We start from the raw sequence: 26,328 nt of genomic DNA, 5'->3' as shown, positions 1-26,328 counted from the left end.
ATTCTTGCACAGTTAAATCTTGACATGAACCCCAATTTCTGTAATTAAGAAAGCAGGGCATACAAGGAAATGATCTCCCATATGACTGCTGTACATGAAAAGTACCCCTTTCTTTATCTTCTCTGGTATGCACGTCAGTTATTAAGTCTGTATAACACAACTAATGAGAAGTACAGCGTGTGTATCTGTTCTGGTGTCCAGTAACGCTTATGGGCTGTTCTCTCACGTTCCTGGAATCTGGCTACGCAAAGGGCCTTTCTGTTCCCAGGTCCTGTTCTCAGGCAGGGGAGAGCTGAGAGAGAGGTGCCCGATGGGGCAGGCAGGTTGGGCAGAGGTGTTGAGAGGTATGAATGAGGCCGACTCCATGCTGATAAAAGCCTGAGGTAATCCTGCTGTCTCTCCCACACACCTTCTGTGGAATGTCTGCCTGTGTGAGGGGAGGACGGGCGTGAGATGCCCGACACGAAGGGTGTGCAGCCGCCCTCGTAGGAATGCAATGGAGATGCGATGGCTCTTTCTTTTATAACTGACACAAAAGGAGGGAAGCAGTCTTGGAAAGATGACAGATTTGGTCTTTGTGCCCACTGAGGTTGTATTCCTAGCCAGAAAGTAAAGAGTTGGCTTTTGATTAATGGCTTTAGTTGGTGGTACATTGGGGAGCCAAGTCAGATTCATAAGTCTATAAGTAGACCTAGCGTTGGGGCTGGTTGAAATCTTGATGGACAAGTTAGTCTTCTGTCACCAGAGCTATGCTTGTTTGAGTTGTTGTGCCGCTATAGATGTTTCAGCCCAAGTAATGCCAACCGAGTAGCCAGATTTTCCAACCCCGTAGGGCCGACACTTTGGCGGCTTGAGGTCCGACCTCCTAGTTCCTGCCCACTCTCCAACGGGAATTGAATCCTGGAGCCAATTTGGAAAAAGAAAAAAAGAAAAGAAAAGGATGAGATGGCTTGTAGTGTGACATCGCAAAGTGTTTGTGCAGTTGAGTGGTTCTCTGCGCTCAGCCCTCACGTGGATTTTAATAGTAGGGGCTTTTGTTCTGAGTTTTATAGACCGCCCCGGGTGTGTTTGCTCAAAGTCAGGAGAAGATGCGAGATCACTGCTTCTGTGTTCGGCGGAGCTGTCTGTGACGCGCCACAGGAATCCGACGCACCGCAGAGTAGAGAAAACAAGCTCATAGCGAGCCCAGTAATTGCAGCCCTGTGTCAGATATGGACAGAGAGCTATATGTGGACACTTACTTGATCCAAGAGAAGAGCAGGAATACATACACACACCCGCACACTGTGCTGCGTTAAAATAAACACACTCACTCCGGGTTGAGGCTCTGGCTATCCGTATCATGTGTTTTAAAATGAACCATTTGTTCGTTGTCAGTTTGAATACATCACACTCTGGTACCGTTTTTTTTTTTCCCTTTCATGCATTTTTCCTTGATTTTTAAAGATTTCAATTTGTAAGGTTGTTCAAGTGTCACTGCTCCATAAAAACAGCCACACACACACAAAACACGCAGGGCAGAAATTTCCTGAAGAGTTTACATTATTTGATTTTATTAATCATCAGAGTGGCAGAGACGTTTGTCCGTGCCTGTTCAAAACATGTTCCACGGTGTTGGTCTTATTAGTGTTGTTTGTGTTTCATTCCTGACCAAGAGAAACATCTTGGTAAAAGATGCATTTGTGGAGAGCCTGAGTAATGTGATACAGGAGGCATCAAGTCATTGATTATTTGGATTTGTGCCCAACACACATCACAGCATGCACCCTTTTCCAGGACCCATGTCTTACTCTAGCAGCACCCTTTGGTAAAGACGACTATAGTATTATATTTGTCCAGGGCTTGGCAGGGAGAGAAAGCCATTGATTTTGATTGTGGTGTGAAAACCTTTTTCAGCAGAAGTGAAAATGTACAAAAATTGTGTGGTCCGAGTGGCACATGGGACGGGTATTGTTTCTCACACTAATTGGACATCGAAGGTCACTTTTGTAAGCTTTACTTAGAGGATGTGTCTCAGGTCAGAGGGCTTGTTATGTGACCTTTAACCCGGGTGAAGTATGAAGGAAATTCTAAGGCTTGGTGTGTGTTGCCTTTCACACGAATAACACAAATGAACAAACACCAACGCTCTCTATCTTTGTCTCTTTGTACTTTTACACTCCCTCAATTCTGCACTGTGCTGTTCGGTTACAGTGATTCATTTAGGACTTAAGAGCAGCGGACATTCCTAAATTAGATTTCCTACATTTCTTAGTGCCTTGTTATAAAAAACTGCCTGATTTCAACCTGTTTTCCAAGTGAATTAAAAGTCTGGGTGATAGTTGTCTCACATGAATTAAGTACCTTTGGCTCGGTGCTGTTGTTCCAAGTACCGGGACGCCCCCGAGCTTGTCAAATTGAGAGGCTAGTTGGGTATTCGAACAGGAGAACTCTTGAGTTTTCTTAGCCCTCTGGCAAGGAGTGGAGTGGGTTATTTTGGGCTGGGGAGTTCGAGTCACATGGCCTCGGTTTCCATTTCAAAGACACAATGCCGCTTCAGTGTCAAAGGCAGAAAAGAAAGAGAGAAAAAAAACAGGCAGAAACTCCATATGATCAGCACATGGCAATGCGGTAATTTTGGATGCATTCATTATCGCAACAGATTGAAGGAATTAGACGGAGGAGGGAGAGGGGACGAGAGAGAAAGAGAGAGAGAGCAAGTGAGAGAGAGAGGAAAGACAGAGAGAGAGAGAGAGAGAGAGAGAGAGCGAGCGAAAGGGGAAGTCTCCAAAAAAAAAAAAAAGAGGAAAAAAAAGACAGACATTACATGTGGCTACTTAAGGGTGTGATCCAGTTATGGAGGGAGACAAAATAGCAGGTAGGTTGTGTATCTACTTACATCTACTTTCTCAGTTGTGGTGTTGCTTTTTCATGGTTAAGGCTTTGTTTTTTTTGCTCCTCAGTAATTTGCACTGGGCAGAGAGCTGAGCACTGCCTGCATCTCAGACCAGCGCTCAGTCGCTGAGGATGTGTTTTGGCTGCGGTGTGCAGGCAGACACCCGGCTTTGCGCGCCCTGTCTGGCGGGCTGCCTGCGAACAGCCGAGGCAGCTAACTGGGATTTCACGGCTCTCTCATACTGGTGTTTCACACTGGCGAGGATTCACATACTTCAGTCGGGTGCTGGCAGTGTCTGCGTTGTACTCTATAGTGCTGTTTGTTTCTTTCCTTTTTTCTTTTTGCTTGACTCGTAACTTCTGCATTATGTGGAGAGAAAAAAAAGACTTGAGTGGACAGGAAAGAAGGGTATTTGCACATATGTTACACATTTGCTTCCTTGTGTCAGTGCAAACTGAAGTAATGGTGACTAAACAGTTTTAAGCTGTAAAATAGAAGAGTTTGAAGTGATATTTATGTACTGCGCTGTTTTCTGTCTCAGTGTGTGTTTTTGTGCTGAACAAAAGGTTTAACGCAATAGCTGTCACATAGTTCACATGCCTGGTGAATTTGTCTCTGTGCACCATTGCAAGTGTATAGTACAGTTGGGTATTATTAATTGCTGATGTGTTTATGAGGGAGTGCCTTCCAGATAATTGCATTCACAGGCTTGGGTACGCTTTTATACAGTGGCAAAGCATGCTTTTACTGACCTAAATCAATGGTAGGTCACGCCCTGTCAAACCGGGCACATCCACATTGATTGTTTTGTGTGTGAGGTGTAGTGTCAGGCAGATCTCAAACACAATGTGTGTCCACCAGCAGAGAGCAGCATCACACAGTGAAAAGTCTCCAGGTGTCTCAGGTGTAGTCGTCTCCAGCGTCCACTAGCGTCTGTGCAGCTTGTGTTGGATGTGGATGCAGTGATTGGCCCAGGAGTTTCTTGGCATCAGGATAATTATCGTGTCCTGTAGGAAGTCTGCTCCTACAGGCTGGGGCCCAGACTGGATACATTCCCATGTAGTCTTCATGAGATTGAATTGGTGAAGATTGGATGATTGTGTGCATTTTTAGGTTTGTTGTTTTAGTTTAACCTTAGTCTGAAGTGACTCACATTCAACAAAGCAGCTGTCATTTCTAGGCTCACAAGAAGGATTTAGCATAATGGGGACAGTTTGACAGTATCACAGATTAAAGTTCACCAAACAAAGTGTTGGATCAATTAAGAGATTGAGACTCGGTTGGACAGAGACTGGACAGGGAAAATGGCTGGCGGGGGGGTAGAGGGAATGTCAGAAATGCGACTGGGAAAAAAGAAAAAGAAATGTGTGGTATTAATCTCCACGCTCTGGAGTGTGTGGGTCTTCCGGTTACTGAGACACATTCTCAGCTGTCCCTTGTGACAAGAGAGCCAGGCTTTTGCACAGTTGTGCTACTGAGTTAGTCTACGTTGTCCTCCTACCATCAGACACAGTCCCACTCCACCTTGCCTTTATTTTATTTTTTTGGAGTGTTCATTATTTTGGAGGCATTCTATTACCTCAGTAGAAAATGTAGGAAAAGGGTGAACATACATGTAAACTGTTTCTACTTTTCTTTGGGTTGTTATTGTACACAAAACTGCACAGACAGCATACTCGATAAACTACATAAATCTAACATTTGTATCATAAATAATTTCTGCTTTGCGTCTGAGGGAGGACGTGTTTTACAAGTGGCTGTCCCTCTGAGATGTTCACATAATCCATATCACGTGTAACTCTCGGAGAATAATACTAATGGGCCTTTGAATCTGGTTCTGTAAATCCACCACAAGGTGCTGCTTTGAGCCAAGCCAAACAAGAAACCCCCTCAGCATGAAAGCATAGCTCACCGCATCTTTCTTCTTGTCACACAGACAATGACTAGTAAAAAGCCATTCCTTCCACATGAGGTATGTATAGCCAACTTGTAATCATGAGCTGACTCATTCCCTGACTCCTAAACTCTGATAGTTTAACTTCACTTCATTAAAATAGCGTTAATACTCATTGAGCAGACGGTGGGAAGGGCTTGCGATTGGGTTTAACATCCAGATTGAATCAAACCGACAAACTGAGGAGCAAAAGAAAATGATGACAAAATAAAACAGGTAATTGCCTCCAGATCCCAAGCTTAGAAAGTTGCAGTGCAACGCAACACCACTCAGTGGCAGTGTTGACCTGCAGGTCTTCAAATGCAGCCCTGCTTTTTTATTTTTTCCCCTTTCTTTTCCAGCAGGTATTCCAATAAATGTATCTTAGAGAGATATCCTGTAACAGGATTTTTCAGACTCCTGCGAAGATGCTGTGGGATTTTATCTGCCTTTGCGATGAACGATTTCTGTCTCCAGACCCAGAGATCTTGAAGTCGGAGGTTTCGGGCTCAGACGCAGCCCGTGTACAGGGGAAACCGTGGGCAGCGCTGCGTCTCGTTAGAACTTCCTGGCTTCTTGTTTGTGAGTGCGTTTCCATGGCCACTAGATCTCAATTCGAGAACATGGGACAAACAAGAAACAGAGCCGCATCTCTGCTAGATCTATCTGCGTCCTGGCCTGTCATCTTGCAGAATGATGGCCGCTGCGTCTTGGCTGACTTCATATAAGATTCAGACATGGCAAGAACACGCCAAGCCAGTAAACCGTACCTCTGTCTGCTGTCAGTACACGACTGGGAGAAGTGATGCAATTATATATTCGCATCATCTACATCGCGTACCTGGGGATGCAACTGACAGGAGAGCTGTGGAGGAGGTTTGTACATCGCCCCTGCAAGTCAGTCCGCTGGCTCACAGCTTCCCCTGGAAACAACAAAACTAAAACTAAAATGCAAAGCTTGCACCCCAAAACGGTGACACTGGGTTCCAAAGGTGGAAATTAAATGGCAATGGACTGTGTGTCATGTTTGGTCCCCTCTCGGTCATATGAACACTAAACAGCATAGCTTTCCTTGTTTACTGAAATATACCCTGGCCAATGGCAGCGCCGCCAAGTCACTTGAGCAGTAAAACAGGGAACATTGTGCTTGTCAGTCAACACCAGAAGATGAAATCCATTTGGTTCTGAAAGTCCTCCAGAACTCCTCCCTTCCAATCAGTAGTTGTATATATGTGACCGGTCCATCTAAGCAACAGGGCAGCGTGTTGTGATGACAAGCCACTGTGGCTCAGATGGAAATGAACGGAGAGATGAAACATCTGTTGCTGGAAAAGGCCTGGCAGGAGATCAGGGAAGGGGATTCTCCAGTGACTCACAGGATCCATTAAAGTTCACCTTATGTTCCATGTAAAACTCAAAATCAGTGTTTTCCTGCGTTGCTAAGCCCGACACGTTTATCCGCTCTGTGCTAGAAACATCACACCGACTTTTCATCTGCTGTAAATACAGCATGCCGCCTGAAGCAAGTGAATTAGCTCTCCTAAGTGCACTTCTGCGTGATGTGTGTGGGGCCCAGCAGAGCTGCTCTCAGACTCTCAAATTCTGGTGCGGTGTCAGAAATTAGGTTGCTATCCATTTTCCATTTATGTGATTTAGGGGATTTCCTCTTTGACTCATGCATTGCAGCCATTTTTAATATATATATAATTTTGTTCTACACTGATTTTTAAAAATATTATTTCTCAGCAGATGAAAGCCCTCCAGAAACAGCTTTTTCACTTTGCAGGAAACTGGGGTGCGGAGTTCTTGATAGCCCCACCTTTGGCAAGGAAAGCTTAGTTTCGCTGCCACTATTCTTGTCCGAGGGAGTAGCAGGTAGATCCCCCCGGCTGCCAGGACTCTGCGGAACCGGGGGCCACGTGGGAATGGCATGGCGCTGCTCTGTGGATCCGTACGCACACCCTGATACCACTCAAACATCACACTGCTTCCTTCCTGCCCCAGCAGTTGCACGGTGGGGCTGTGCTGTTGAAGTCTCTCCACAAGACTGGCACGTGATGTCTTTATGAGGAAGAAATGAAGAGGCGTGACGCTTAAGCACTTTTGATAGAGTCTTTCTGATTCAAAGGCTTTGAATGGTATTTATTAATATAGTGACTCTTTGAAACTATTTTTTTTCTAAAGTATAATGTGCTTGTAATGATTTTTAAAATATATTAAAAACAAACCCAGTGACTGGAATCTCTGGATGAACACATAGTATGTCCATTAAATCCCTGTGCTATCCCAGTGCTGATCAGATCCTTGGCCTGAGCATGGCAGAAAACAGAAAGCTGGCACACAATGGCATGGGGGGGAATGTTGTAACGGCACCACCTGGTGTTTTATTGTGTCTCTCAGCCGTTCTCTTTCCAGGAGGTACAAGCTGTTTCCCATGTGTTTCTCATCCGGTTGCCATGTAAACAGAGTGTTAAAAGGTGCGAAGGGAGCGGTTGAAGTCAGGTCCTGCCTGGCGTCTGGAGAGCGGTGTGTGAGGTTTGACTGGAGGGAGGGGTTGTGTGTGTGTGTGTGTGGGGGGGGGGAGTAATTGGCAAGATGTTGTGAGCCGGTGCCAAGAATTGTATTTCATTCATTAGCCTTCCCTCAGGTGCATCTTCCTGGCCCAACATTTACATGACATGAGAAAGCAGCTCTGTGTTTTTTTTCCCTAGGCCCGTGTCTGTCTATTGTTTATTTTATGTTTTCAGTTCAGTTTTGTTTGTTCTGAGCTTTTTTGGACCCACGCGGAGCTTTCCAACATGGTCGCTGCGAAGCTTCGCTCTGCTATTTCTGGGAGCTTTCTCCAGATGCTGTTTGGGAAAGTGATTATGCAGCCAGCCCCCAGAGAGCGCCCCTAATCCAAAATGCATGGCTGTGTCCTATAAATAAATAACCGTGGGCTTGTGGGGTCTGCCATCTCAAGTGGTGCCTTTAAGTTTGTGTAACTGCAGACGGGTTTGTGGCGAGGCGCAGTGAGCTCTGAGGAGGAGGACGTCATGGGGCACTGGACTTGAGGCCGCCCCTCTTGGAAATATTCGGCACGATCCTGTAAACTTGGGAAGAGAGCGATAGTGCAGTGTTCTCTGTACGTGCTTTGTTACCCTACTTTGGTCAGATTTGAACATGGTACCCACGAGGTGCAGCTAGGGATGGGCACAACCCATGCATAAACTAGAGCCGTGTCATGGAGTGGTTTAGCACATCTGTGTGTATAATAGACTCAGCCTCTGTTAAGCCAAAGGCAACAAAGGATAGTAAAGAAGCAGTTGTTAGTGGGTTCCATAAACCCCTCCGCAGCAAGCGGCAAGGAGCAAGCTGGCCATCTGCTGCACATGGCTGGTAGCTGTGAACGCTGGCGAGGGGGTGGCTTCAGCTGCCGTTCTTCTCGGCGATGTTGTTTTTGTATCGTTCACAGCCCCACAGTGGCACTGGCTCAGGACTCTGTCAGCGCGGGGGAACGTAAGACTGGCATCTCTTTCTGTGTTGGCTCTGTGGGAGACACTTCAGACCCGGGCGCGCCCGCAGGAGGGTGTTGGTAGTGTTGGCGGCCACCGCAGAGATGGGGTCTGTCAGGGCAGACTCTGCTGCTATTCGGACATTTGAATTCCCGAACGCTGGGAACATATGAGATGTTTAAGTCCGACTGCCAAAGTTCACATGTTGCACCAGCCAATGCCTTCTGAAGGTGAACTAAGGCAAATTTGCAGGGCCTTCTCACGGTGCCCACATTGTTTTCTCATGCTTTGCAGTGTTTTTTAGTGGTTTGAAGTGTGGTTTAACATACCTTTCCTAATGAGGTGTTCCCACAGTAGTAGTACAATAACATGGTACAGCATTAATGTGTACATACATAGAAATTATATCTGTGTTTTATGCACCTCCAGGTTAAAATGATAGCACTGCTAATGGAGTTATATCTGAATTATATACACTGTGTACAACAAAGGGTGACTGTTTTGTTTTTAAATTTCTTATTTTACAAAGCCGTGGGTTACAGAGCACATAACCCAGTGGTTATAGTATCATCATATATAATTACATTCCCTGCAAGTGCCACACATGTAGTGGCCTTGTAGCTAGATTGTAGTGGTTGTTTATTACTATACTTGCTGTACCTTAAGGATGTTTTGGATGTCAGTCCTGTGAGCCGACTGCCAACAACCACAATAAGAGCTCTGTGCGCTGCAGGACCAAGGGAGCGAGTGTGAAACAGTATCAGAACATGGATGATGCTCGCAGGACCCCCGGATGCTTTTGCAATGGCATGCAGAACCAGCGTAGGAGACTTCTCCTGTCACATGCAATTCTGTGCAACATTATGGCAGGATACACAGCTGTCAGTACCTGGCTGTCTCCACACACACTGAGCTTCCCTGCTGCCCCATAAAAAGTTAACTCAACTTTCCATCTCGGTAAAGATCCCCCCAGACTGCCTCTTTCTCTCTCTTTCTCTCTCTCTCTCTCTCTCTCTCTCTCTCTCTCTCTCTCTCTCCATCTCTGTGTCAGTCATGAGCTCTGTTTTCCTACCCAGCAGGCTGTAGGGTTTGACGTCTGCAGACTGTGCTGTGCGAGGGGCCGTGGAAGCGAGAGCTGTTTCCGCTCCATGCCGTCACATTAATCTCTCGTCCCGTGGGTACAGACACCAGGCCGGGTTCTCATCTAAAGGAAGGGCAGTCATTGGCGCCGGGTCCTTTGGATGCTGCCTTTGAGAGACATTTCACATTCCTGGTGTCTGCACTATCGGTGATACCAGGGAGGGGGGAAGTGGGAGAAGCGGGACCCAGAGGAGGTGAAGAGATTAAGTGTCTTTGCAGCTGAAGTGGTTTATGTGTAGGACTGAAGATCCTTAGTTATTAGAATCTGTGTGAGACTCATTGTGGTGGTTTTACGTCCCATACCACTGCATAACAAAAAGTGATCTCAAAATCTTCTGGAATGGGACAACAATATGGCACAGTCAGGTGATATCCTCTTCAGACGGTAAAAGCAGTCTTTCGGCTACTGTGTTCAGTTTGCCTGCTACAGGGTTCAGTTTAATAAAGCCTAAATCACATTGTGCGTCTGTGTTTCTGTGCTGATTAAAATATACTGATGCCACTCCGCCAATTTTTAAATCTGAAGAGCCTCCCTGAGATTTGGGTCAGTGTGGGGCTGCGGTCAGCCCGTAGTGAGGGCACGATGCATTCCCCCCTCCACTGAAGCTGTTCATCACGGCTGCGTATCATTCATGTCTTTTAACAGTATGTCCTACCGTCGCGCAGCTGCAATTGTAAACCCGCACTGTGACCAGGACAAAGGGGAACAAGATGAGGAACCATACACGCGCTTCTAATTATCCCTTTAAACATCTGCGGTTTCTTTTTTTGAAAGAGTAGCCAGTGGCGCAACACGGATGGCAGAAGGTCACGGATCCCTGCTTGTTTACTGCTCAAGAATGCTCACATGCTCAGTAAGGGCTGCTCCCGTGACACGGCGCCTTTGGTCACTTCTGAGGGACCTCGGGGCTGCTGAGAGGAGCTCCTTGTGTTGAGGAGGCTCCGCTGATGTCCCTGCTTCCTGTTATTCCCAGCATGGCTGGCACTCTGTGCTGGTGGCAGATGTCCGCTACTCCAGTTTGGAGGCCTGCATGGGTTGGGAGCCCCAAACAGTTCTCAGTTACATTCCTGACACTCACTCGAAAACTAGAGGTGGCGCATTAATGGGGAAATTGACACCCGCTGATGATCGCAAGATAGAATAGCTGAAGTTAAAGATATTCACCGGGAACCTGAGCAGTTTGAGCTTCTGTGCTTACTGAATTCAGGGTTCATTGCATGATTCTCTCTGCGGTCATTTATTTCTTGAACAAGACAGACAGCTGTCGACAGAAAATGTCAGCATCTCTTTGCGTATGCTTTGATGACACCTGGTGGCTGCACAGAATAATGGCTTGTGTCTTGGTGTCTGAACAATACAGTGCAAAAATACCGCCACACACATGTTGAGACTTGCCACAGCTGTGTGAAACATCGGACAGTGAAACGCTGATAGGATGTCAACAGTGGAATGAAATAGGTATCGAATAGGGCAGGGCGTTAAGAGGCATTTTGTACAGGTATCACTTTTTTGTCTCTCTGTCACATTTCACAGCATGTGTTGTTATTATAATTATTATTATTATTATTATTATTATTATTATTTATATTATTTATCCAGGGTGACTTACAACATAAGCGCAATACAAAGTGCAAGAATACAGTTAAGTACAAGGCATCAAACGTTACAAATTCAAATTTACATTATACAAAGCAATTCAAAGTATAATACATTTTACAACTTCCATTGTACACAGGTAAGTACAGTAAGTGAGGTCATACATTCTGGAAAGTAAAAGCTAAGTGCTGTCAAGATGTTAGGTCACAGTCAAGGGGTGCGGGAAAGGGAGCAAGGGGGACATCAAAAATACAAGTATTAGTAACGCAAGAAGCAAGGTAAAATGTTGTGAAGTGCTATCTTACAGGAGAGTAAAAGGACTAATATTACAAGTTATAGGTCCGTTATAAGTCCGTTATAACACGGACCCTCACGATACTTCCAAGCACGCCAGGCATGCCAAGATCTAGACTCTAGATATGCATGTTACATTCATCCTGCTAATATCGGTGTCCTCTGTGCTGAAACAGCACAGTGGAAGGCTGTGATCGGCACAGTGCATGCTGGGAGTGGCTTTCATGTGAGAGTGAGTCACTGGCACACGGGTCCCTGGGGATCCCTCTTCATACAGGAAGACCTTTATCTTCAGCTCACAGGCCAAAGGGTCACAGGCCGAGGAGAGGAGACAGGAACAACATGGGAGAAAAGAGAGTACAAAATAAAAAGTATAACATTGGAAACCAGTCTTCCCAAGAGGAGAATGGAGTCAGTTGTAAAAACACTGCTCAGGAGGAGAACACTAGGTTCAAGGGGGGTGTTAAGTCTGGCTGAGGATGAGAAGGCAGGGGCCGTTGTGGGCGGGTGACCATGACACGCTTACTGCCTTACCTGACTGTGTAATGGACTCTAACAGTGAATATGATCCTTTGCTCATTAGAAGAGGACTTCCTTAATCATCAGTACTGTCGAGAAAGTTTTTATAACATTGGTTCCCTGGCCTGTTTTTTTTTTCTGAAAATGTGCATTGTTTTACCTTTGATGATTGTTTGATCGTGTGCTGGTTATGCTGAATCACTAGGGCCGGGGGGGGTGCTGTCGCTCAGAGAAGGGGCGGAAGTGATTCTCAGGCGTGGGGAAGAGTGGAACAAAAGAAGAAGTGAAATTAGTGGCATTCAGATATTAGCTCTTCATACCATAAATCACATATACGGGGCTGTGGTTTAAGGAAGGGTTTTTGAAAAGTGGACGTGATTTACTTCCTTCTAATCTCAGACCCAGATGGCAAGGATGCATGTAGTTGATATTTTTTATGTTTATCTACTGTGAAAAGTTGCTGAAATTAATTTTAGAAAGCTGTACTGAAACTTGCTTGTGAAGCAGACAAAGCGGGGTCTTGTGGGAGAGTTTGTCTGTCTCTTCGGGGGGCCGGATCACAAAACCACCACCTGAAGTCTTTTAAAGTATTAAAACACTATTGGCTTCACATGAAACTACATACATTTGCACTGAATGCTGAAGTCAGTTCCTTCTCTGACAAATTTGTGTTTAAAATAGCCCGACACGTGATCGGAGGGTATGTTTTATTCGTCCTTCACCACATACCACAGTCTGCTATGGTTATAAGGCATAATTTGCTAATGATTGCTTGCACTGACGTACAGCTCGGCTTTAACAAAGATGTCGTTCCCTGGCCTTGATCTCGCCAGTTTTGCACTCTTCTGAGCTGTCGGTTACAGACGGAGGCCTGGCCGGCGGTGTTATAATTTTGAGTATACAAGCAGGACACTTCACACAATAAACGCGTGAGCAACCCCATGGCCCGACAACACAACAGCTGGCCGCACTTCCCTGTGAAGACCTGCCAAGAACAGTGTCGGGCGGGGGGCATGGCTCCAGTCCTCCCGGGATGCACTCACTCTTGTTTTCCCTTCCACTCAACCTCTCAATTCCCTAATTGAAATAATTATCTGCTTAGTTGGACCTGTTACATTTTTTTTTCCCTCTCTCTCTCTTGATTCTCGATCCTTAAGCTGTTGATGATTTCAGTCCCAGATAGCAGCTTTCAAGATTTAGTATGTTGTTTACTCCCTCCTCCCCTCCGTTTGGAGTCACATACAAAAATCTTGTACAGGATGTTTCCTTAGTGTTAAATTGGTGACTAATCGTTATTTGGCTGATCAGGATTGTGCATTTTGAAGTTAACAACTCTTTATAATAATGTCGATTCTGAGCAGGATATTCTAATTAATTTGTCTGCAGCACCATAGGAAGTTTCATTCACACCTTTAGCGAGCTGAAGATCTCTGCTCTGATAGGTTTATATATAAAACCAGTTTACTTTCAGGAATTGAAACTGCTTTTTTCTGCATGTCGATCAGCAAACTGGTTTTCAATTTAAAGGACCCAATACAATGCTCCTGACAGGCACCCAGATGTCCGCTACCATGAAGGTTACTGGCTCCTCAGTCTGACTGAGATTATTAAAGACCACCATTGTCATTATACCACCGTTTAGGGAAATGTACATTCCCAATTCAATGGATATTTGAACATAGACAGTTCTTCTGTACGCTGTTGTTGCCTCTCTGCTAGGGGTCACATGGTCAGGTCACATGGTTCCTTTTGGTGCTTGATTGTGTCCAAAACAGGCATTTATATATCCTTTAGATGTTTTTAAATCGTTTCAATTTGCTCACCAGAGTGCTACTGAGTTGTATCCTATACCATCATTCGGTGATCCTGGCATAATTAGTATGATATTGATAGGTTTACACAAACCTCTTAACGAACAGGCATAATACAATAACAGGGAGTACCACACACTGCATGTGATTCACTCACAGATAAACACAATATGTACTTGAACTGGTTCTCCAGGGAAGATATATTCTGACAGTACACGTATTATATTCCTCTGCTTTTCACTCTTATTGAAAACCAATTCCTAACTAAAATGCCATAAATACAGATTCCCCCCTGCTCTCTCTCCCTCTCTCTCTCTCTCTCTCTCTCTCTCTCTCTCTCTCTCTCTCTCTCTCTCTCTCTCCCTGTGCACACATCCTGTCTTTACCACTTCAGATACGCTGAGAGCTTACTTTTTGGTTACTTTTTAAGTTTAAAACACAACACACCGCCCCAGTATGACTCTCTAGCTAGCCAGTACATTGTCAGTATCAATTTGTTTGTATATGTGTGTGTGTGTGGAGAAGGTGGGCGTGCGTGTGTGTGTGTGGAGAAGGTGTGCGTGTGTGTGTGTGTGTGTGTGTGGAGAAGGTGTGCGTGCGTGTGCGTGTGTGTGTGCGTGTGTGTGTGTGGAGAAGGTGTGCGTGCGTGTGTGTGGAGAAGGTGTGCGTGTGTGTGTGTGTGTGTGTGTGGAGAAGGTGTGCGTGTGTGTGTGTGTGTGGAGAAGGTGTGCGTGCGTGTGCGTGTGTGTGCGTGTGTGTGTGTGGAGAAGGTGTGCGTGTGTGTGTGTGTGTGTGTGTGTGTGTGTGTGGAGAAGGTGTGCGTGCGTGTGCGTGTGTGTGCGTGTGTGTGTGTGTGTGTGTGTGTGTGTGTGTGTGTGGAGAAGGTGTGCGTGCGTGTGCGTGTGTGTGTGTGTGTGTGTGTGTGTGTGTGTGTGTGTGGAGAAGGTGTGCGTGCGTGTGCGTGTGTGTGTGTGTGTGGAGAAGGTGTGCATGCGTGTGTGTGTGTGTGTGTGTGTGTGTGTGGGGAAGGTGGGTGTTTGTGGGGAAGGTGGGTGTGTTACTGTCTGAGAGTTTCAGAATTGGGACTGCTTCTGCCCTGAGACAGGGAAAGAGGGAGGGAGTGAGTGAGTGTGTGCGTGTGTGTGTGTAAGGGGGAGAGAGAGAGAGTGCAGGAGAGAGAGAGAGAGAGAGAGAGAGAGAGAGAGAGAGAGAGAGAGGAGGGGGGTTGTCATCTCGGTCTCACTCTGAACTCTGAGAGGCTGCGATGTGAAACGTAGGAGAGGAAGCGCTTAAACCAGTTGGTCCTTTAAGAAACTGTTGTGGGCTTGGAACTTCAGACCGCTACGTGCTTTTCTTTTTTTCCTTTTTTCCCCTCCTTCCTCTTTTTTTTTTTTTGCATTCACTCCTAATTTGGGATTTGTTTAAAACCCGGAGAGCTCGTCTGAAACTTTACCTTGATTGGGAAGGGATTTCATTACATATCCATTAACACAAAAGATGTCCGATTCCACTGTTAATGCCCACCTGGAAGGAATTATATCAGACTTTGAAGGTCAGTCTTTTACTTTGTGCTGGTTTACTGTCTATCTCTGTTTGTGTCCCTTTTTAAAACCTCTCTCCTGCAGTGTGAGTGAGATAGAGGCACCAGACTGTAAACAAGGGTTTAAATGAGGCGAAAGGGGCAGGAGAGAGAGTGTGTATTTCAATGAGTTTAATACGTTTTTGTATCTGTATTGTTAAAATATTTTCTAATTAAAGAATTAACCGAATTCCCTTCTAAATGAATAGCCTTTCTTTTTCTTCCTTCTTTCTTTCTCTCTCTCAGTGTCTGGTTTGTTAGGTAATTGTTTTACTGGACGGGTGGTTTTGCAGAGATCCGAGATGTTTTGAGGTCATGCATGGAGGTGGACGATTTGGACAGAAGTTCAGAGCAGGAAATCTCGGTTCAGATAAAGAGTCTGTCAGAGAGCAGGGCTTGCTGACTAAGTTGCAGGCAGCTATTGGTCCTCTTGTTATTTCCTTTTGCATCTCAGTTAGTTGACTTTGTTTTCCTCTGTCATCCTTGTAGTCTTGGCAAGGCTTTATATGCCCCCCACACCATCCCTGGCTGTTCATTCTCTTCACTCTGCAGCTTGAAAAGACCTGAGAGACACCTTCACATTGAAAACAAACAAACAAACATACAATGGCTTGAAGTGTTTACTGTTTTTCTTAACATGCCTTGAACTGGAACTGCTCAGTCAAATCAGTCACATCCCTTTTATGCTCAGTGTTTTATATAGTATGTTATCTCTGAATCCGTTAATAAGGGTGGATAATTCGATGTGATGGCAATATTACACATATGTAACACATATGAACTATGTGTTAATATAAGCAACATTGTTTTTGTGCTTAGGATTAAACAGTTTTTTTTTTTCCCTGTTTCTATTTGTAAGGGTTCATGTAAAAAAATGACCTTCAATGTTTAACAGAAATACAGTGTGTTTGGGTCAAGCATCAACGCCTTGGTGACTAATGCCTATAAAAATGACAAGCCTCCAGTAAGACTTTATTTATTTTATTGTTTAAGCTGGAGACAGCTGGAAAACCTGTCACAGCTAAGGATGGGATGTGGGTCTTCCCATCACCCACAAGTGTGGGAGAAAATACCTAAAAATTTCGACATCAGTATTAAACACTTCTGTATATTATTTGGCAATGTCACAGGTTCGCGAGCTGAGCTACAGGGAATAAAATAATGATGAAATCAACCGAAGCACCACGATTGTCCCAAGTTCTGTCAGTAGTCTGATGGCAGCAAAAAAAAATATTTGTTTCACAACCCGGATTCTGTGGGTCACAACGAAGGCGAATGGACATTTTGGTGCCTGGGAGTGTGTGTATGCATGCGGTCATTGCATCCCTGGAGGCAAGGGGTCCCAGCACACTTCTCCTGTCAGCTCTTACTTCTTATTTTAGGTCTTACTTTTCTTTAAAAGTCTGTAAAGTGTGCAGCTCAGGACCGAGAGAAGCCGAGGCTCAGACACTGCAGCTTTCAGAGGAGATGAGGGCGTTTGGGCTGGAAAGAGGAAATTCCAGGGAAAGCACAAATTCTGCGGGTGTAGAAAATGTCTGGGTAGACAGAACGTGCGTTTGAGTGGCTTGCCTCTCTTAAAACAGCCATGTGAGAAACGGGCCTCTCTCAGTTAACCCCCTGTGTGACAGGAGTAGCAGGTCTGGCTGCAGTACAGCACCCAAAGAGAAATCCTCAATGGAAAACTACACAGAGAAGCAGGGAAAGCGGCCAGCAGTGCGAGGTCAGAGGCAGGGTTTATTGGAGGGTCAGAGCTACAGTTATACCTTGGAAGATTCACACTGTTTATTTGTCATACAATGTTCGATATTCTTCAGATGTCTTCTGTGGTGTCTCTGTGCTGAAGAAGCTCTGAGCTGCATGCATCGTATGTGAAGATACATGTGTAAAGAATCATGCTGGGCATGTTACCCAGTCAAGTCAAGCTCACACATGGAGAGTTGAATAGCTAGTGTGTGTTGCATTCATTGAGCTGTGTGTGTTCACTGGCTTGTTGACTCTTTGCTCTGATCTCAGGATGCTACTGAAACAAACATTTTCCATGTGGCCATATTTAAGTGACCTGTAGAGCACAATATCCTAAACTTATTCCCCATTCATGGCTGAGGATCTACAGTCAAAGGAGAATAAGAATACCTCTCAGTGGAGAAAGATAGCCCAGGGCAGCCTGCAGTTAGCTTTTGATTGGAGCCATGGTTGTGTCTGAGAGCGCTGCTAGCATGGACAGTGATTCAATAGGCATTCGGACGTCACTGGGGATGTAAACCCACCAGGAAGACGATGCCAGTGGTTACACAAAGAGCAAATACTGCAATGTAATTTGCCTGTAAACATGCACTCTCAATCTTATCACTTTATATATCTTGTAACCAGAATGGTGTAGAGAGTGAGACGGACTTCCCATGGCGTTTTTGAGATGTTACAAACTGTCGGCTACTAAGGACTAAAGCAGATCTTTTGTGAATCACCAGGGTGGCCATGTGGGAAAGGCCTCTGTTTCCTGTCCTTGGTTGTCTGTCTGCCCCCCACAGGGGTCTGAAGTCTCAGAAAAGCTGGCACACTTGATGATTTTGGGAAATTGTCAGGCTTACCTATCAAGCACTGAGACAGACGATTCCTTTGCACGTGGAAGGAGCCCGTTTCCTTTCTTTCCTCTCTTCCCTGTGCTGCTCAACAGGCGTGAGCTGGAATACACTGGGTCTGCTACCCTCCTTCTACAGGAGAGGAAAGTTGGGGGGCCGTGGGGTCGAGAGTCCACCAAGAAAACTGGAAATTATTAGACGGAGTATCACCTGAAATGGAAATTACATCCATTTTCCATTCTCCGCTTTTCTGTCTCCGAAGTGTAGCAGTCCAAAAGGCATGATCTGTTTTTCAAACACTGGATTGCAACTGCTTTAAAACTAATAACATACACTGGGATGTGGATTCATAATGGTCTAGTATGCCAGTGGAACTGAATTTTGCTTTTAACTGACCCTGGGAGAATAGGAAACTCGTGGCTGTATTTTCAGTTAGTCGAAAGCTGCACTAGAAACCATATCTGCCTTTCAATGTATTTTGTGGTGGACCAAGTTATACTCTGTCAACACGCAGAAGTTGATTTTAGTTGATTTTAGCAACACTACCTTTCTGCATGATTTATCTTGTTTTATTAAGTATCAGGGTTCACAGGATTTACATTCCATATGATTGTTTCCTGTGATTGTTTACTATTTTAAGGCTCATTGGAAATACATACATTAGTTCTCTGTTACCTGCCTGTATATGTTAACTAATGCGGCCTGGATTGAAACTGGTCTGTTCAGCCAGGCCTTCAGCCAAACAGATTTTGAACACCTGCCTTTTCGCTTTGATTATTTTTCCCCCTCAAGACTCCTTGGCAGTGGGCAGAGAAGGCTGTAGCCAGAGCAGATTTCAATTTTGCAAACCTTTATTGTGCTGTGGTTTTCTTCCCGTTACAACTGAAGATATACAGTCTTGTTGGGCCTTGTTCAGCAGTTACTTCAGCGTTTGGCAGAACAGATGCAACTCAAATCTATTTGCAGGAAAAGACCCCCCGAGATCTAGCCATTGGTTTTGTTTTTCTCTTCGGCCGAGGTGTGGTCAGGTATTCCAGCTATTCTGCGGCTTTGAATCATGACTTGAGTAATATTTAGCACACATCGGTTGTCAAACTCGCACTGTTTCGGTGAAGGGACAGACCTGACCCAAGCATATTGGGATGGGCAGAATACATTGTCCATGTTGGCATGTTTGTGTTATTTCATGTCAGCGAAACATGTGGTGTCGGGCAGTAGCTATGCGTCCTCCTCAACAGAACGCACAGAACTCAATGAAAGGCATCAGTACTGGTTGTTTAGATTAGCAGGCCGGTCTTGGGAGAGAAATATTTACATTTAAAGTCAGTCTGAATGCGATGAGCTCTTTGGGGAAGGCCTTGTCATGCACAAGCGCGGCAGTCGGCAGTCCAGTGAAGAGGCTCAGTGTGTCTGTGACCGTGCAGCTGTTTGCTGGGCATTGTCCTCTGTCTCCAGCTTCTCTGTAGGGCCTTCTGTAGCTCCAGCAGGACCCACTGGACGCCATCCAGATCTCTTGAGATGGAGGGTCCCAGCTGCTCCCACAGTCTCCTCAAGTGTTTACTGGGCTCTACAATAGTCTTCTCTTTCTTTCTTCTCCTCTTCTCCACATCCTCTGTCAATCTCCGCACCCTCACCTGTTATATCCCATCCTACACCGTCTGTTGGGTTGGTGTCATCTCGATTTAATTTCTTCTGTTTTGATTTGGAGAATTAAAAAAAGTAAAAATCATTGTAATGAAACCAAAGAAAAAAAACCCCCAGCAATAAACGAATCTAGTTAGTAAGAATGTTTTTAACTTAACTGGCTTCTGTCTCAAGGTTGCATCCCTTGGGAAAGATCTTGAAAAGCTCTGTGCATTACACACCATAACATGATACCGCGTGTCTTCCGTGGTTCCTGTGAGGAAGACGGTAGAACACTTGTTAAATAAATACTACACCATCACTTGTGAATGAATTTTCCTGCTGCTTTGGGAGGACAGCGCAGACATATCCCCACACACTGGCACACAGCACACATTCTTCCCAGAATACATTTTTTTTCCTTTTTCTTTTGTAGCGCTTATTTCCTCTCACTGCCGCGGCCCTGGCAGCCCAGATTAAAATACAGGAAGTGCTGAGAGGGCCTTGAAATCTATCGCTGCTCACTTTACCCGTACGGGCAAGTCAGGATTGACACCAGTTCAGCTAACTCATCCTGTTATGTTTCAAATTTTTACAGAGCAGTGTGTTACTATTTTCTAAAGAGATCTCCAGTGATAAAAGGAGAATTGTCCAGTCTTGAGCATCAATCAGATATCTTTGCTGTAAATAACAACCTCTTGCTTTAGGCCCTTAACAATGAGATAAATACATGTAAATGTCCCCTGTACTGCAGACATCATGTGACCATCAGATAAGTGTATTGGGCAGGGAGGGAGAGGAGCCGTTTGTCAAGGGCCAGGCGCATTGTGCAAAACACAACCAAACAGAGGCTGCACAAAGACAACCTCCTATCAGAAACAATCCCCCCAAATTTCAACAGGCGTGATTGTGTCAAAATGTTTCACTCAATAACTCCCTTGTGGAGTTTTCCAGATCCTTTTTACCTTCGATGAGAAATAACAACACGACCACTTGGCCTCTACTACGAGTACAATTATATACTGTAACACAACTTTCAGTTGTCTTTCTGACTATGTTAACTTTGCGATCCTCACTTGCTGCTATTCCTTTAAGTTCCTATTTTTGAGTATTTCGCTGTTTGCCACCCCACAGCAGGTTGAACAGACAGTTCTCCCTGTTCTCATAAAGTGGCTGTTTTGTTACCAAGCAACAAAACCAAAAAACCAACAAAAAACAAAACAACAAAAACCACTAAGATGCAGACTGCTCAGCTATCTTCAGCACGTTATCTCCTTCTCTTGTATAACCTCTGGTAACAGCAGACCAATTATAGGATTCAGATGTATAACTTGGCAAATCCTAAACTCTTGAAACTCCCAAAACAATTCCATTGAAGCCACAAGGCCCCTCTTTTATTCCAGGCCCGTATTTAATTTCACTTCAGACACACCGATCGAGGTTCAAACAGCTCGACTTTTGAAATCCTCCTCTTTTCCGTTGTCTGTCCCCGCCCTGGTGCCATTTTCCCTGTCAATCTTATCTTGGGATTGATTTGGGTTCCTGTCTGAGCGGTCCGCTCAATTCTGAAACTTTTCCAAGGACTTACGGAGCAACGCCCCTCTTTTGAACGCTATAGGATGATCCGGTCTGAATATATACATATATTTTCTTCTGAAATAAGTACATCAGCTGTATTTTAACACACACTGAGCACTGTTCCCAGGTGAGATAATATGTACAAGCAGAGAAGATTATTCGTTGCATCATCCTGGTTGATCCCAATTGATCCCAAGAATCCATCCTATTCGTTAGCATTTCTTTCAAGGAATTCCCCACCATGTTTTAATGAAGGACTTTCTAGACCTCAGAAGAAAATGTCGTGAGCTGACAAGAGCAAGGAGTCCACTGTCAATGTGAACTGTCACCAGGATGAACGGTTATAATGGTATTGAAAGATAGTAAACGTTCCGGTAAGAAGACATACACGTACGTTAAAATGGATGTGTGCCCAAGAGGGTCTAACACAATCTCTGACCCAGCTCTTCACTTCCCCCCTCTTTTCCCTCAGTCATAAAAAGGTGTGCGGAGAGCCCGTGGGGTTGTGACAGGTCCTGTTGAGAGCCACGATTCTGTCGAAACCCGATCCTTAGTCATAACAATAACCCGGTCGCGCATGCTCCGCTGGCAGGCACGTCGGCCACTGTTGCACGGGTGCTGAAATAAAGTGCGCCATTGTCTTCGCTCTGCGTCTGAAATATGTGCTGAAAGGTGGACAGCTTGGTATTTAAATCTCTCATCCCCGCTGTCTGGGAATGGATGTCCGTGCCCGCTGTTCAGGGAAGGGGAACGCACAGTTTTATGATTGTTTTCACCTCTGTGTGCCTCACAGCATTAAAGTCTGTGAATATTTTTGAAAGCTAGAAAACATTACAAAAGAGTGTCAGCTGTTAATTCTTGTTTTGTAGCCTCCAATAAAACAAACAGTAGACATTGCTTCATTGGCAGGCAGTTGAACTTAAAAAGTCTTAAGTAGATTTTTTCCCAAGAGATTAACCCACATATTTTATGGACGTGTAGAAAGTTCCAGTTTTATATATCGTTAAAAAAAAGGAATGCACATTCATACAGTTTTTGATGTGACTGTTTTTGGCAGCGGCGTCCTTTCAGGATTGATGTTGTATAGTAGCGCCACAGTTGTTGCATCTTGTGCAAGTGCCAAAGATGTGGAAATAATTGAAGACAGAGAAAATGCATATTTGATGCGTAAAGGCAAACGTCTTGGGTAACTCCCAATTTACAAAACGCATAATCCCACTGAGGAAGCTGTAATGTAGGCTGTTACCTTTTCAACTGGGAAAAAAAAGCTGTGAAGTGGTTTGGTTACTAAAGCATGTAGCGTAAACTCTCTCTCCACTGAGAAGAGCTCAACAAGACCATAACCGCTGTCTACATGTATACGCATTTGCATACATATTGAGTAAACTTATTCTGCAGGCATGTGACTGCGGGGCAGACACAATAATCTTTCCAGCAGTAAGTAGTCTCCTAATTAAGAAAAGTGCATGATTTAATTTCCTGGGGGGAATAAACGTCTGTGAGACTGTGAGACGGTGAGAGAGCTATGGATTAGCTGTTCTCTGATACTACACAGCATTGTTGATCCCTTCAGATTCCCTGTCATTTAAATCACCCTCCGTCAGCAAGCCCTGCCATACATCTTGCTCTTGGCTCCTTTAATTGGCATGAGAAAAATTTGCCAGAGCCAAGTATTCAATATTGCTTATAAAATAAAAACTTTTATAAGCAGCTTATGGCAACAAATAACAGATAAAGGAAGAGGATTAAGCCCGAGTGTTGTCCGAGGCGTTGATGGATTCGGAGGGCTTTGGCTCTGACTTCTCTGCAGTGTCGTGTTACGCAGTTCACCTAGGGAGCACGAGCGATCCCCTGGCTGTCATAGGCACCTCAGCGAATGAAGCATGGGGACGGGCGGTGATGAGAGCGGGTCGGGCTGGGAGCCCCTCACAGTCCTGCTGGAGAGTCACTCGTGTTGGCAGCGCTCTGTGGATGTGATCCTGATGCTGGACCGCGCCAGGAATCAGCTCAGCATCTTGTGGATATGATGTAAACTGGCCCCTGTCCAGGTTTTGCTCCACATCAACATGAAAAATCTGGATCCAGCCTTACAGTTTCTATAGTTCTGTTCTCGGAAAAGGATTTCCTTTTCAAAGGCAGCGACCAAACGAGTAAGTGTTTTGCTTGTAATGCTTAAATACGTATATTTTGGTTCCATGTTGTTTTCTTTATTTGTGTTGTTGTTGCCAGCGATGGAGTTCGACATCGCACGGCCGCTTAATTGATCGCTGGGTCTCATCTCATGTTGTTCCAGGGTTGAACATGCGTCTGATAGGTTTACAAGACACAGAATGGGATTGCATGCCAAGACATGTATGGCTGATGAGACACATTGCAGTTGATTTTATGGGGGACTGGGCTTGACCTTCCTAGTATACCGGTATATTTTACTAAAGTAAGATCTGCTTCTAAGCTCTGGCCTAGTGCTTGTGACTTTGGGATGGGAATGAGGGAATAGATGATGGCAGTGTGAACAGAACTCTGGGTCTGGAGTTGGCTTTGGGTAAAGCTTCTGCCAAAGACGTGCAGAGAAGACATTTGACACCTGAGGTTCATTTTTCAGCAGGATGAGATAACTGGGACTGAGTGAAGTAATTGCTTTTGAATGCACGTTAGAGAAATAACTAATAACTAGAAATAACTAGGTCCCCCCTGCCCCCAATTAGAACACATACAGGTTAATGTGGTTGTTATTCCTGTTTTGAAGGTTTATTGTGATTGATTATTCCTGTTTTGAGAATCTGGTGCTCCCATGTCATAACAGTGGCTAAGTTCTGTGAATATGATGTATGGTTTCATTCCTCTCCCCCGTGTTCTTCCTGCTGGGTTTCCCTGCATAAAAGCATGAAACGTAAACACTCTCGCCACTGAGAACGGCTCAAAAAGACTGTAAACGTCTCTGTCTCCATATATTCACATTTGTGTACAATTTGTGTAAGCTTCTGAATGCATGTGACTATCTGGTTGGACACAACTATCTGTTCAGCAGTAAGTTGGGACTTTGGTAAGGAAAGTGTTTAATTTATTTTTGTGACGTTGGTTTGTGCCTCGTATTTTTAATTATTAATCTGGGTAAGTCATATGACTCATTAGAGGGATACGACTCTGACCACTTAGAAAGGTGGAAAGGATTGTCGATCTATTGTTACATTGTTACATTTGATATAAATGGCTCAGACAGGAGTTCATTGCCTGGGTTAAGATGCGGACATATTTATTTCCACACTCAGAAAGTGTTATAATTATATACCTGTTTTTTATTCTTTCCAGCTTTAAAGAGATCATTCGAGGTAGAGGAGGGAGACACATCCACGCACCCCTCGGTCCCTCCTAGAAGGACGCCTAACCCTCACCTCCGGTCGGCTGTGTCTTCCTCTACCCAGCGCTTCCAGGAGCTGGGCGCCCGCAACTCGGACTTCTCCCAGAAGGGCTCGGAACTGTCCAACCAACGCTCCCCCAAGACCAGCCTGCGGCGCGTGGAGCTGCCCGGCCCGCGCGCTCCCGAACCTGTGTCCCGGAGGACGGAGATCTCCATCGACATCTCCTCCAAGCAGGTGGACAGCTCCCCCAGTCCTGGCATCTCACGGTTCGGGCTGAAGAGACCTGAGGTCGTGGGGCACAAGCCACCGGAGCTGGCGCACAGACGGGCAGAACTCAACCTCGGCAAGGTGCACGAGCCCCCACCTCTCAGGAAGGTCGAAACGCCTTCCACCTCCTCCTCCGCCTCCTCCTCCTCCTCTTCCTCCAGGATCCCTGACCCTCCCCAGAGGAAGGCCGAGCTGCCCAGTCACACCACGTCTGTGGAAACTCCACCAAAACGCAGTGAGGCTCCGCTCAGCAAGCCCCCCGAGACAGTGGCTCCGACTAGGGCGTCTGAAAACAACTTCTCAGCGCCTGCCAGTGCCCCGGCCTCCCACTCGGAGCCCAAGACACAGCCCGCTGTCACCGAGGTCTACATCAGGAGCCCTGACGGTGAGTACAGAGGTGGTGTAGCCTCCTCTCCCTGGCTGATACCCCCACTTAGACATCTCCACCGCCTGAGCACTTTGCAGCATTCCTTGTGTTCGTCTGATTGCGATCAGCTCAACAGCATTGACTAATTTGTCAAAGAAGTACAGCTCTGCGTGAGGTCAGGTGTTTGTATTTGTCTTCACTGCCCAGATTCTTCCGTGTGCAGGGTGTTATTATGTGTTGCGAGTCCCACGTCAGTGAGTAGGTGGTTGAGCTCATGACTGGTTGTGGACTGACTGATTGTGGTAAACCAGATATTCTCGGTTTTCACAGTGAAGTCGGTATTACCTGGGGCTATTTCTGTACGCCGAAGCTAAACGATGGTTGTCCATCAGATTACGGTTTGAACTGCATGGCATGTCAGGCTTTCGATCTTTCTGACATTTCTCTTACTGAGCATGAAGTTGAGTTTTTAGAAGTTGCAGTGACAGGCCACAACGGTTTCCCCTCGTGAAGAAACTCCCATGAGCACAGGCTTCAAGCGAGTGAGAGAGATCATATGACATTCAGCAAAGGTCACAGTAATGAGAGCCCACAAAACACACACTGTCAGGAAAAAACAGACTCTGACAGTCCGTCCATTTTGGCGGTTAAGATGCTTTGAGACAACCTACTCAAAGATCAGACATTTATTCTCTGTTGCAGCTGCAGCAATCGATGGACTCTACCAATAGTTGATCATTTTGTTCAGACCAGCTGACCTTTCACCTTGTAACACACTGTCTTTTACTCACAGGCCAAGCAGGCACCCTTTAAAAATATCTAAAATACAACCTAGCAAAGACATCTGGTCTTCAATGCATTTTCATTGCTCATTCCAGCAAATTGTACTTCCAGTTAGGTGCTGAAGTCTTATCCTGAAGGTCAGATTTTCTATGATACACAAAGGGTTTGTCAGTGCAAACCCCTGCGTACCTACAATACATAGACCATTGTACATGTATGTAGTGTTTTTGAGGCACAACTGACATGTTTGTAACTTTTAATGGGCTTTTAAACTATTTAGGCAGAATGTGCCATGTTGGTGAAGTATGACTCATAACATATACTCTCACCACTGGCTGTGCCTTCACCATAATAGTCTCTTCCAATGTGATCCGCCCTATTTTCTTCCCAGGAATCCTAATTTCAGCAATAAGAAACCCAAGAAACCCATGAGTCAAGCTATTTTTGCAAAAAATGCACGAAACAAAGTCCCATCTGGGTAAACGTTAAAAAAGTGAAACGGAAATAACCGGTGGGCTGCATTGCTATAT

The 26,328-nt window shown here is 45.2% G+C and overlaps 1 protein-coding gene across 6 annotated transcripts in view; it reads left to right on the top strand.

The window, feature by feature from the left end:
• Window positions 1-26,328, top strand: part of LOC136749780 (septin-9) — a 79,457-nt gene that overhangs the window by 13,615 nt on the left and 39,514 nt on the right. For 3 of the 6 annotated variants that reach the window (XM_066704315.1, XM_066704314.1, XM_066704319.1), the window contains exon 3: window positions 24,332-25,033. In XM_066704315.1, coding sequence (XP_066560412.1) covers window positions 24,332-25,033 — 702 coding nt within the window. Of the gene's footprint in view, window positions 1-2,766; window positions 2,858-14,916; window positions 15,216-24,331; window positions 25,034-26,328 lie in introns of those variants that run through there. The other 3 variants (XM_066704318.1, XM_066704317.1, XM_066704316.1) reach the window with 3 other exon arrangements.

This window comes from Amia ocellicauda, chromosome 5 (assembly GCF_036373705.1).
Source record: "Amia ocellicauda isolate fAmiCal2 chromosome 5, fAmiCal2.hap1, whole genome shotgun sequence".
NCBI classification, from domain to species: Eukaryota; Metazoa; Chordata; class Actinopteri; order Amiiformes; family Amiidae; genus Amia; species Amia ocellicauda.
This window is presented reverse-complemented; position numbering and strand designations above follow the sequence as displayed.